A 13,791-nucleotide genomic window follows, 5' to 3' on the forward strand; every position below is an offset into this window, starting at 1 on the left:
TGTTAATGCCATAATGTACTTACGGTATGTGAGAGATTATATTATTGATGTGTTCCTTTTTTTTTCACTTGTTCTTGTAACTTACCACATATCATAGAATCATAGAATAGTTAGGGTTGGAAAGTACCTTAAAATCATCTAGTTCCAACCCCCCTGCCATGGGCAGGGACACCTCGCCCTAAACTATGTGGCCCAAGGCTCTGTCCAACCTGGCCTTGAACACCGCCAGGGATGGAGCATCCACAACCTCCCTGGGCAACCTATTCCAGTGCTTCACCACCCTCGCTGTAAAGAACTTCTTCCTTATATCTAATCTAAGCTTCCTTTGTTGAAGTTTGAAGCCATTGAAGCCATATGTTGCAAATGTTATCAGTTCTGGAGATTTGCAGCCTCTTCCTGAAAGCTGGAAGTAACAGGGGCAGCTCTTTTTGGAAAGACATGCTGCAAAGATTCAGGCAGCCTACAGAAGAGTGTTGAGGGCACATGGCTCTCCCACTCTGCCTCTCTTTATTTTGAAATTCAGCCGTAAATGTGGAAAATGTTTGAAGTCGAACCTGTTTACCTCTGAACCTCTGCTTTTAGAAGATGGATGGCTTAATGAATCAGGACCTTTAAGTATAAATAAAAACCTAATCAATTATGATTAGCATAGTAGGTTCTCTATTGAAAGAGCATGTTTTCTTGTGCTCTGTCTCTGCACATGGGCACACACGCACGTTCAGTTCCCACCGTTATCTGATTGTCACTTCAAACACCAGCATCATGGTATACCCTTGGATTTAAGGAGCAGAAGCCTTTCAAAGTCCCTGGTAACATTATTACCAACCATTTATTTAAAGATGTTATATTTGTTACATGTCAGGTGTGTTAACCTGTCTATATGATCCACAGCTGTGGGAAAGGAACTATGGGCTGTGGACAGGCATTTAACTGCTAAAAGTTATTCTTTATGTCAGCTTTTTAAAGGACATTTTAAAGTTCCTGAAGCAAGGAAATGCATCTTTTTCTTCTGTCTTTCACCAGTGCTTTGAAATCCACATTTTAGACCAGTTATGTTACAGTCCTGCAGAAGGCAATTTACCTCCTTCTTCTCTTGTAATTTCCCCAGCCATCAGCCATGTTTGTTTATACCTGTTTCCTTTGCTAAATACTTAAATGTTTATAAATTTAAAAACAATGTACAAAACCTGGCGATCAAGCAATGTAAAGCTATGATTCCCTTTTAATGCAGTGGTCTTTTACCCTGGAATAATATGACCATTATTGTTTGTGAAGCCTGTTGTATGCAGTTGGCAGATAAGAGAAAAGCTTTTGAACTTACGAAAAGTCATGCCCTTTAATCAGAGGCTGCTAATCTTTTGAATTTGCTTTGCCCTGTAGACGACTGAACACACTGAACAAGTGCGCCTCAATGAAACTCGATGTGAACTTCCAAAGAAAAAAGGTAAGGAAACTTCATAAAATGTGCTGGCTTTGCACTGCCTTTTCTGATAAAACCTCCCTGATTTAGCCTTTTAGTCACTAATGCTCTTAAAAGTAAATTAAGAGTATTTGACTTTGAACACATGTCAGCGTTATCTGGACACATGATAACGTGAATTGCTGAATCTTGAAATTATAAATAAACCAGAAAAAACCTGTGACTAATACAGCAGGAACAATGCTGCATGTGTTAAAAGGGCACACACAGTACTTAAAACTTCACATATGTGCAACTCAAGTTAGGGGGTGAAAAGATGGTGTGGTTTCTTTAGACTGGCTTGTTTGCCAGTGCCATGTGAGTACACAATGGAAAATCCTGCTCGGAAAAAAATGCAAGCTGCTTGGATTAAAACAATATCTTTATTTCTTGTACTGACTTATTCACAGTTAAGAATATGAAAATAAACTCTCATCCTTACAAACTCCTGTGTAACATGGGAATTTGAGCTTAAAGGTTTTTGGTGAGGACTGCAGAAACTGCCTATTGATTTTGCGAGTTTTGTAACATGTCCAGCATTAACTGTTGAATGTTTAATTTTCTGGTCACAAATTCCTCCAAGCCCTTCAGTAGTATACAATGGTAGTTGTTGACTCTGAGAAATCTTGGTGCCTGTTTTTCCTTCCTTAGAGTGTTTGTCTAATGCTTTTTAAAAAGTGTCTCTGAGAGTTGTATTTTTGGTGTCTTTGCAGATTCAGTCTGCTCATACTCTATTCAATGTTTGAGGGAATTTGAATAGAGAATGGTTTTAATGCCTGGGTATTTTTGCCTTTGGCATGTGCCTGTTTGTTCCCCAGTGTATGTAGCCTCTTTAGCTTGCATTTTGTCCATTCACTTGAGCCACGGAGACCTCTTGTCTTCACTGCTTCAGACCTGATGGGTTTTTCTTGTCTTTGATAAGTGTCAACACTTTCCACATCAAACACCCACATCATACCTGAGAGAGGGAACAGTAATTTCCCTTAACTACACAATAACTTTGTCATTTGGGCAGGTAGGCACTACAGGAAGAGGCTGAGGTCCTTCAGCAAAAACCAACTCAACCAATTGTGTCCTTGGCCTGCTTGGATTGTTGTCTGTTCTGCATCCATGAACTCATGTACTTGTGTTTAAGCTGAGATACTGGAGTTGCACAAGAGACAGAATTACAGAAAGCAACATATAAGTGAATGCTGATTATCCTCTGGGTATTTTGTTCAGTTCCCATCCTTCTGTTCAACAAGTATTTTGGGTTTGGTGTGAGGTTTGTATGCTTGCTTGCTTGTTTGCTTCCTTAAATGTCTGATTATGTTGGTTTAAAAAAAAGGATTTTCTTATCTTTGGGTTTTATTAATTTTGCTGCCACCCCTCCCTGCTTTGAATAGATTTAAGCCCTCAGCTGATCCTCTTGCAGATGACCAATATTCTCTATGGAAGTCAGACTGCCCTACTTTTTTCAGGGGGACAGAAGCTAGTTGGGTCCATACCTACATGAGGCCAGGGAGAATCAGAGCATAGAATACTGCAGAGAATGAGGGGATGGAGGAGATTTGGGACAACAGATACAGAGCAACTGAAAGTAGAAGAGTGTGGGGGAGAGAAGAGGGAGGAGAGACTGCTGACAAGAGGAAATGTAAATGCATGTGTAAAAGCTGGAAAATGGGGTCTGCAATTGAATACTGAACCAAGTAAACTTCTGCTGTAGATACTGCCTTTCCTAATAGTCTCTATGGTGATCTGCACAATGAAATGCAAAATCAGCTTGCTTTGGAGGTTCAGCATAACACGTTTGCACAAGACTACCACAGCTGCTTGAGTGATTCATCAAAATATGGCCAAGTGAGCTGCCAGGCAAGGTTACTGTGAAAGCCAGCACTGTGTGAGCATTCCCCACTGCCTGCTCTCCCACCCAAACCATTCACGCTGTGGGCTGCTCTCTTCCCTTTGGCTTCATTGAGATGCATACAGAAATCCTTGTGTATGTGTTGCAAATATGTCCATAAGCGATTTGGATAGACAGAATTAGCCTTTGGATTAACTGCCTTCTGCAGCTGTCGATTTATGAGAATTCCTGCCCCCAGCTGGAAAAATGTGGCAGAATTCCACCGCAAATAAACCCACTTTTTGCCTTTTGTTACCCTCCTGTATCTCAGGCAAGTACACCCTCAGTCAAAAAGCTGTACTATTTTAAATCAACTGTGACAAATCTGTGAATCAAAACCTCTTTCTCTTTGGCAAATGTTATCCGTCACTCCTCAAGAAACTTGCCCCTTCTCGTCTTCCCAAACATAATGGTATTAAATGGACTCTTGAATATGCTCCAAAGCTGCGCACTTGATTTCACCCTAGGTCAGTAGAAGTATACAGTCACTGCTCCAAGATGTCTGCTCTGCCTGTGTGAGATGAATCGTTGCTTTCAGACCCAGTCTTGATCTGCTGTCCGCATAGCTGGTGACATGTCAGTTGGCAAAGTGCTCTCTTCATTTTTTTCAGGACGATCTCATTTGTTAGGGCACTCTGGTATCTAACAAGAACAGTGGGTTATTCAGGATGTCCGTGGTTTCCAGAATTTCTACTGATTCCATCAAAAGAAAAGCACATTATGTCACAGGACTCACAGTCAGCCGAATCTGGAGTGAGTCATCATGACAGCATTTCAGTATCTAGATATTTCATTTGTCTTATTTTGCTTGTGATGAAACACAAGCATTTTTCATTACCAATTTAAAAAAAAAAAAAAAAAGAAAACCAAACCCCAAAACCCCCACAAAACTAACCTCTTTTTTTTTTTTTTTTTTTTTCCATGGAGCTGCTAATTTCAACACTGAAAACCCTCTGTATTTTCTGAGTGGTTCTTGGGCAGAATGTAATCCTATCTTTGTTGTCGTTAGAGGCAAAAATTGTTTACTACCAATATCCATTCATGTTCATCACCGCTGAATTTATGTTTATTTCTGTCTCCTGCTCTGCTCTCCTCACAGTGTTTTTCGCAATGTTTCTACCACTTTGGCTATCGATTCCAGCTTGTAGAAAATGCAGGCTAAATCCTGTCAGTTTATACAGTAAGGTCAGTGCAGCTACAGGGATTTGTGTCAGCCAAGGTCCCTTTGGCATATTGGGATGTTCAACAAACAAGAAAATATATTTTTATCCTATTGGCTGGTGCCATCAACGCTCCGGTGGTGATATGCTTTGTAGATCTAATTACCACTGCTAAATATTTAAAAGTACATGCCCTTGCGGTTTTTAAAATATCCACTTTGTGGCACTACTAAGACCACAATAGATGGATTTTTAAGTGCCTGAGTCTGTGCAGTCCTTCACTCGTACAAGCATACAGAACACTGTGAAGCTAAAACACAGGTAGAGCTCGCTGATATGCTGTTTCTTCCCTGCAGACAAGATGGCCAAAGCAATATTAGCCTTTTCTAGCCCCTTTCCTGATGCTTCACTAGCTGCTTCCTTTTTCTCTCTAGCCGCAGAACTGAGATCCCCATTCATTCCAGTGAACTAACATCAGTGGCAGGAGCACTGCACACCTCGACGTTAGCAGATAAAAGAGGAATGATTGAACCTAAAATTTCATAGCTATATTTTATTTTATGGTTTGGACGTGATCTAAAACATCTGGCCAACTTGAAGTGATAAACTGGCAAAAGCTTATGGTATGAGTGAGACCTGGCACTCTACTAAACCCTTCTGCTATGGTTTTGCATTATTTAAGGTTTTGGGTGTTCTTGTAAAATTTGGTTTACATTTTTCAATTAGACAGACCAGCAGAGATCTAGTCAGAGATGGGAGATAACTTTACCATCAAAACTTCATAGAAAAATACTTCTAATAATAGACTTTTAAAATGAGAATTTTTCCAGTCCCAAAATAGTCTTTCTGGTTTAGCACCTCATTTTAGTCTGACAGCCTGTCATATTTTACTGCCTTCATACTGCTTCCAAGAATGTGAAGAGCTGCTTGGATGTCATGTAGGTGAAGTTAGTTTGTCCTGCTTTAAAACAAATGTACAAGAATAATGCAGTATAAATCCAGTTCAAAGTCAGGGGAAGGATACTCATTAGCAACTGAGGGCTTCGCATCCTTAGAGAACATCAAGTTCAACACTGCATGCTTCATGCTGAAGATGTGTCTTTTTTGCTTGAGCAAACAGATGAGAAAAAAGTCATGAGAGCTTTTTTATCCAATTTTTTTCCAAGGTGCATGTCGCCTGCATTGCAGAGTAGTCCTGGAGCTGCCTAAACAGAAGTGCAATGCTGCATGCCTCAGGCAGAGGGGTGAGACCAGGAAGGGCTGTGAGGCTGCTGCTACCTCAGGAGAGGCCAGGGGAAGCCAGAGACAGTGGGGCAGGCTGCAAGTCGTCAATGTTATGGTGCCTCTGATGGCAAAAACAATGAAAATAGCAGTTGCCACTGTACAAAAGCTCATCTCAACTGTAGGTGCTACCTCATCTACCCCGGACTGAGTCTGGCTGCTCCTCCACCCCACACCTCTACGGCTGCCTTCACTGCCTTCCTCTGCCTGCGCTCAGACCCACCCTAAGAAGTACCTCCAAATATTTCTCTTGTATTTGTTATATTAAGCATCATCGCTATTTATCTGTTCCTGAAATATAAATCTTGTTAGATGTACCTTGTCTGTGAAGTTTATAGATGTTTACTTAGTTCTCACTGCAAAACTAGAAGTGCAGCATCAGATATTTGCTGTCTAGGTTTCTTAAATGTCTCACATTGCTATATTATCCAGCTACTTCCCAGTCTCTATCATGTATCTTAACACCATCTCTGCAAGTCAGGATCCCTCTACTTGGACCTTTCAACCCCCTGTTTTTCTAAACAGTCACTATGGGCATTGGTCCTATGCAGTTCAGTGCACAGGCAATCTGCCCTGCAGAAACCAGGAGGCGTTGATGAGACTTATGAGCTCCCAAACATAGAACAGGCTTTTATTCCTTACTTATTAAGATTCTTGCTGCAGTCTTTACAATTAAATGAAAGAGGCTTTTATGAAAGAACTGATGACCAATCTTTCATAAACTAGGGTCAGGGAGACTTTGCCACCTGTCATTCACATAGAACAGCACAATCACATTAATTCAAATAACAAGTAAAAGCACCTGCTTTTAACATGTGCCACTTGCTGTTTTCCAGAGTGAAGATTCAGATGAAGAAGACCTCTGTGCTATCAGTAATAAATGGACTTTCCAAAGAACCAGCAGACGATGGTCTCGGGTGGACGATATTGATGCTTTGCTTCACCGATCAGACAGACATGGATCTTCTGGGGACATTAAAATGAAAAATACAACAAGCAGCGAGAGCGTACTTACAGATCTGAGTGAACCTGAGGTCTCATCTATTCATAGTGAGAGCAGTGGGGGAAGTGACAACAGGAGTCAATCCGGTGTCAGCAGCGCTGCCAGGGAGACCTGCGACTGCTCTGGCCAGCATGATGTAGAAACCGCACTGCTGCAAGACTCTACTGTGATAAACACCGCCCTGTCCCCTAAGGACAACCTGAAGAATGAGAAACCAACACGAACCAAAGCAAAAACCTTTCTAAAACGCATGGAGACACTAAAAGCAAAAGGTGTGCATGGAAAACTAAAAGGCTCGGGAAGAACGGGTCCTCTAGAGATAAGTGGACCTGTTCTCCAATATGAGCCAAAATCCTTGAAAGACATGCACTGTGTAGAGATAGTCAATGGCGATCTCAAAAACTTCGGACAAGATTCAGTCAAAAGAGGACTTTCCTTTTCTGCCAAATCCAGCAGTGACAGCAGTCAGTCCGAAAACAGCAGCAGTGGGGTGAGCACACCGTGTCTGAAGGAACGCAAATGCCATGAAGCAAACAAGAGAGGTGGGATGTACCTGGAGGACCTGGATGTTCTGTCAGGAACGGCCTTACGGCAAGTGGTGGACCAAAACCGCAAAAATGAATTTCATTCCCAAGAGAACTTGGTTGTGCATATTCCCAAGGATCACAAACCAGGGACCTTTCCCAAGGCGCTTTCTATTGAAAGCCTCTCACCTACAGACAACAGTAACAGTGTAAACTGGAGGACAGGCAGCATCTCTTTGGGAAAGCAGAACTGCTCTACTCCAAATGAGTCTGGATTGATGGCTTGCTGTCCTAAAGAGAGCAGAATTAGTATTTATGACAACGTGCCAGGTTCCCATTTGTATGCTAGTACTGGGGACCTCCTGGACTTAGAGAAAGATGTACTTTTTCCTCATTTAGATGACATTTTGCAGCATGTCAATGGACTCCAGGAGGTGGTAGATGGCTGGTCAAAGAATGTGTTGCCAGGTCTGCCAGTCGATGATGTGTCAGTCAGGGAATCTCCATCGTTGCCTTTCCAGTCGCCCACACAGATCACGCTTGATTTTGAAGGAAACTCTGTTTCTGATGGCCGGACCACACCAAGTGACATGGACAGAGATGGAACATCCCTGAATGAATCCGAAGCCACTGGTGTTAGGGACAGGAGAGACTCTGGGGTGGGAGCATCGCTCACAAGGCCAAGCAGGTAGGTAGCAAAAATTTGTACACAAATCCATAGACTGTGAAATGCAATATAATGTGAGTCAGAAGGTGCAGGGTATTGTTACAGTTGTACTCATCCTGTATGGGGATGGGGACTTTCCAGGGAAGGGTGTGACTTTGGGAGAAGGGACATCCTGCTACAGAAATTCTTATGTGTAATCAATGGAGAACTGGTTTAATACAGCAAACTAAAGCATTTTTTTCTCACTTGATCCACTGTTTACATAGTAGGATCCTGTATATGTTGCGAGATGTATTTTCAGTTTGTCTTCTCAAGTTATGCACACCAGTATTTATGCATCAGTAGCCTTGTGCACTTTTTTTATGTACTGGTCTGCTTTACAAACATGTCCCTTTGTGCTCAAAGAGAATTTCCCTGCCCTTCCCCAGTCCCTTCTATGATGGGATGCAGTGATGGTATACAATGAACTTCTTATTAAAAGTGAAAAGTTTGCAGACCTGTTTTAAGTCAGGGGGATGAGTCAAGCCAAAGAAGCAAGGCCCTGGTTGCCTTTGTGGATCCATACTCCTGTGTATAGGGTGGCTTTGTATGTGCCAAAGCCATGAGAAAATACCTGGTATTTTCTGTTCTGCCATCAGTCTTGTCATGTCCTCAGAGAGGATTCTGCCATGCTATGGTTTACTGCTGCCTCTGCTTGCTCACCACCATCACAAGCAAGTGAACTCGAGGAAACTACTGAGTAAATGAGCAGTGCCAAAGCATTTAGGATTTGAGCCAGAATTCATGTTTAGCAAAACAAGAAACTGAAATGGGTTTTTTTCTGATGTATCCAGTATATAGAGAAAGTGCGTTGGAGTAAAGAGAAGATGTGAGTGGCTTAATAGCTTTGTGGTTACGGCTCTTGCCAGGGAGACACAGGGTTCAATCCCTTCTCCGAAAAATCCTTCAGTATTTAATAGTAAAGATATTTGGAGAACCTCATCTCCAAATACCTTGGTGGTCAGGCCAGTCCCCTGGGAGGTGAGGGACCAGGCATCAAATCCCTGTTCTGAGTCAGGGAGAGAACATTTGAATCTGGATGTCCCACATCCTGTTGGAAATGTGTGGGCTAAAGGGCATAGCAGGCAGCACTGCTTCCCTCAGTACATGGACAGGACCCACACCCACTTGTGAATTTAAAGTTAAAAAATCAAAACTTGGGCATTTCCAAAATTAAAGAGATTAAGCAAATTGTTTTATTTGCCTACAAGCTACATTTTCTTTCAGTTGACACACTATGAGCCATAATATGTGTGTTTATGTATGTTTTATATATTGCCCAGCTCTATCTCAGAGTATACCATCTTCTTGTGCCCAATTTTTCTATTGTTTCCTTTGCTAAAGGCGATTACGATGGCATAGTTTCCAAATCTCTCATCGCCAGAGCCACTCCATCGCATCACTTCACATCAGCAATCAGTCAGCAGCCCAACTGAATCTGCTGCAGAAATTCTCTCTGCTTCGCCTTACTGCCATCATGGAAAAGTACTCCATGTCAAACAAACATGGCTGGACCTGGTGAGTACCATCAATAACTGGAAAAAAGATATTTTTAGAAGGAAATAGTTTCTCCTAATTCTGTTATTCTGATAGTAAATTCAGTAAATGCAATTAGGAGGAACAATTGACTTCAACTGTAGAATTTGAAACTGTCCCGTTTAATCCATCGCTGCCTAGGGAATCAGTGACAAAGTCAGAAATAGATCCTGGAGATCTGACTTCATTCCTGTGCTCTAACAGAGAGACAACCCTGGCCTCTCTAACAACACTCCAGTTCCAGAAAAATAAACAGGAGTAGGAGAGGGTGATTAAAAGCAGGAAATGTTTACAGTAAGTCTTCCCCAGAATTCATTTCGCGATTCGAAAAGAAACAGCTGGTGCTGATACTTCATATATTCGATATTGGTTTGTTTGTGCTTTAAAAGAAGGGTTAAAACAGTTATGGGACTTTGCAGATCAAAAGATCCAAGCGTTGGCCTAGGCCTGGGCAGACGTTAGAGGGAGCTTGCAGCCTTAGCAGCTGTAACAGCTACCTGGTCACACTCAGAGAGGGGAGCGAAGGGCAGATGAACATGAATTGTGGCTCCTTCTGTAGCAACATGCCACAGAAACCTTTATGTTTAATAGTATATGAACCCTGATGGGCCATGCAGACTGATATATACAAGAATAGAAATGGGCATGGGTGAGAGATACAAGTATCTGAGAAATAATCAAAAGGATAACAGAAATTTTCCCCGCTACACAGAGACACTGAGTCCAAAACCAATATGACTTGACATTTACATTGTGATATCCATGTTCGAAGCACTTGACCAAAATCCTACTAAATTCAGCTGTAAGCTAGATAAGACCAGTTTTCCTCTAGAAATAGAAAAATAAATACAAGGGACTACAAGTGAGATTCACCTCACTGACATCAGCCACTCCAAGAAGTTGTAAATCTAATCTGAGCAAGTCAGGTTGGCTGTCTGTGGTCAGTAGAAAATGACAGGCAACTCCAAAGGCACCTCATTCTATCCAAGGCTGAGGGTTTGGGTCACCCTCCAGAGATACCTCACTCTACAGTGGGTATAGAGGTAGCCTGGACTGCTAACTCTTTCTAAATCTCCATCAGAGAGCTAACATTCATGAGGATGAACTCCCAGATCGCTGTTCTCCTTTGGTACAGCCCCCTGCAGCTAGCTGAAAACATCTGTACTGAAATGAATCTCACCTTCACTAACTCCAAATAAGAAGACTAGAATACAGCAAATTCTAGATCCTGGTTTGTACAGAGATTTTCCTTCCTGACAAGTATTTCCTCAGTTTGTATAATCAGTCTCTAAGGGTTTATAAGAGTGGGACTCTAAATAGCTGTATAGTTATATGCTGTACTCCTTCAGTAGGTCATTTCATCCAAGTTCTATCTCCTTCCCACACAGATGAGAACAATCTTTGTCACATTCAGGTCATACTCATCTTTTTTTTTTTTTTTTTTTTTTTTTTTTTTTTAATTCCACTGCAGTAATGACTCCCACAAAGGGAATCCAGTTTGTTCTCCTTTTCACCATCATTTTGGGAAGAAAGCAAGCTCACCAGCTTCACTGAAGTTACTCAACTAAAATAAATCATGTAACAACAAGATGAATCTGGCACATATAGATTTTCCACCATCATTTATTACTGTAAATTGTTAGTCAGTAGAAATACTAAATCATGTAACCAGTAGTATAAAAATCATTCAGCATGTTAGAGGACTGAATCTCCTTTTCTTTTAGATACTCTCTCCATTATGCTTTGCTGTGCCATTTCTTTGAGTCCCTAACTGATGCTATAAACCATGTTGGTTTCAGCTGGATGACAACTGCACAGTAAAAGTTGTTTGTTAGAACAGATTATTATGGTATATCTTAGAGCCAGGGGCCAACTACTTTTAAAAGTTGTCAAGAAATCCATCAATTATACTGATTGTAAAGTGTCCATGTATTATGCATTAAGCATTATTTCACCACCTTTATAAAAAAGGCCCCAATCACCCCTTTCTGCCAGCAGTGTTACTCAGAGAGACTGTGTAAATACTCTGATATTTTCATGCAACCTGTTCGTGTTAATTTTCAGGTCTGTGCCAAAGTTCATGAAGAGGATGAAAGTCCCTGACTACAAGGACAAGAACGTCTTTGGTGTGCCTCTGATAGTTCACGTCCAGAGAACAGGACAGCCTCTTCCCCAGAGCATACAACAAGCTCTACGCTACTTACGGAGCAACTGTCTGGATCAGGTATGAACGTTACTCCAAGGACTTGGTTGATTTTTTCTGAAAAGCCACCCTAAGCAAGCAGTGGTAAACCTTTTTGTATGTGAAAGCCACCCTAAGCAAACAGTGGTAAACCTTTTTGTATGTGGTACCAGAGTTATATGAAGGTTGTTACATCTCACGTTGGACCCAGATCTCCTCTGGTGATTTGATACTTGGTGCCAATACTAATGGTTTTCAATTTTGAGATTTGTATCCAGCTTATCTGTTAAATTCTTGCACCTATAACAGTCTTGCTGATTTGTATGCCATAGCCTACCTCAAAGAATGACATGAGATCTTCATGTCTATTGAATCAGACCTGGGAAGAGATCAGGACTCCCAGCTTCTACCCATATATCTGCGCTGCTTATGCTTGACTCTTGCTACTGAGGGTTAACTACATTCACCATTTCACAAGATATGGTACAAAAGGTTTTATTTACTTAGCAAAGAAAGAAACATCCAAGAATAGAGAGCAAACTCAGCAAAATATTCAAAGTATTCTGTTGACAAAGTCAGATACATCCAGATAGAGTCAGGTCAGCAGGGGTTCAATGCCAAAGCCATTATGGCACATTTCCTTTTATAGTGTGTTTAGCTCCAACAAGCCAGGAGGGAGACCCTCATACTCAAAAGTATTTCAGATTTTTTTATTGCCTTTAGCTGTAGAACAGGGACATACTGATCATATTTTTACTGTTCTTCCCCTAAGGATGAGGGTATGTATCTTTACGAACATAGAACTGGGAGAAACCCTCTGGAAGATTATATTCAGTCCTCTATTATTATTGACCTCATGTTATATGACCTCTTCCATAACTGCTTTTAGATAGTTGTAAGTTCAAAAGGAGAAACTAGCATTTACTCCACAGACTTTGCTGGTTTTTGTAGCTCTGAGCACACAAAAAGGGTAGAAATAGTCAGTTCTGAATCTTTCCATTTTATGATAACCATTCTGGTTGTTGTTCAGGTTGGTTTGTTGGGTGACAGTCATCTTCCTCAAAATGGAAGTCTGAAAATTAGTGTAAAAACTAAATGCCTTGCTGTGAATCACAACCATTTCCCTTTAGAGCCAGTGGGGAAGACACAGGTCCTTTCTATCATTTCTCTCTGTGAAGAGATCCTCTAGTGTTCAAACCTTGACATCCAACTCTGGGGTGTCAAAAGTAAGGTGAGATGTGTCCTTCTGATGGGAGCTAAAGGGTGGGATGAGTAGCCTATTGGAATTGTACTAATAGGGGATGGAAGGGAAAGATGCATAGAGACAACTCGACGCAATAATTCAATAGCTAACATGCCTGGTTATCACTGTGGTAATCTGGAATCAGTTTGTGTACTGAGCCTGGAAACCCAATGTAGGAAGAAAAGTGATGCAGTGAGCCTGGAGTCAGTAATGGAATTGGAGAGAGAGAGAGAGGATCAGAAGATGTCAGGATAGGGAGGGACTCATCAGCTAAGAAGCAGAACAAGAAGAAAGAGGAAAGAGAGAGCAGATTAATGGGGGAGAAAGTAAAAGTGAGAGTAAAACCGAAGAGAAAGAAAAAGCTCTTCAGAGCTTTGAGGCAGTCAAAAGGAATGTCCGTGGCCCATCTTGGACAAATATCTGCTCTAAGAGGGCAGCTTTACTTGCTGGGAAGCATCATAGCTATGTGAAGGGCCATTTCAACTCAGCTTGAGTTTCCACTGAGAGTGGAATTGAGAAAATGCTGAATAGAAAATAAAGGAAGAGAAGTACAGATTGGGACCATTTAAAATATCTTTCCACCAAAAACCTTTCTAGGCCAAAACCCTCCAGGCAATGCAGCTTCTTCGCTTTACAGTCACTCCTGTTTTTTCCATTTAATTCAGTCTCCTAATGCCCAGCCAGAGGTCTGAGCAGACTCTGGTTTCCACCAGCATCTTGCTTATGTGTCTCTTCCATGGACTGCAGAAGGCAGTCTAGAGTCCTCAACAGGCACCAGAGCTTCTACCACAGGCACTTGTTAAAGTTGAGGTTGC

At 41.5% G+C, this 13,791-nt stretch overlaps 1 protein-coding gene across 3 annotated transcripts in view; it reads left to right on the plus strand.

The window, feature by feature from the left end:
* STARD13 (StAR related lipid transfer domain containing 13) overlaps positions 1–13,791 on the plus strand; it is a 249,435-nt gene that overhangs the window by 218,939 nt on the left and 16,705 nt on the right. For all 3 annotated transcript variants that reach the window (XM_030475577.1, XM_030475578.1, XM_030475579.1), the window contains 4 exons: positions 1,381–1,444; positions 6,619–7,997; positions 9,360–9,533; positions 11,616–11,775. In XM_030475577.1, the coding sequence (XP_030331437.1) occupies positions 1,381–1,444; positions 6,619–7,997; positions 9,360–9,533; positions 11,616–11,775 (1,777 nt within the window). The remainder of the gene's footprint in view (positions 1–1,380; positions 1,445–6,618; positions 7,998–9,359; positions 9,534–11,615; positions 11,776–13,791) is intronic.

Source organism: Strigops habroptila, chromosome 2 (assembly GCF_004027225.2).
Source record: "Strigops habroptila isolate Jane chromosome 2, bStrHab1.2.pri, whole genome shotgun sequence".
NCBI classification, from domain to species: domain Eukaryota; kingdom Metazoa; phylum Chordata; class Aves; order Psittaciformes; family Psittacidae; genus Strigops; species Strigops habroptila.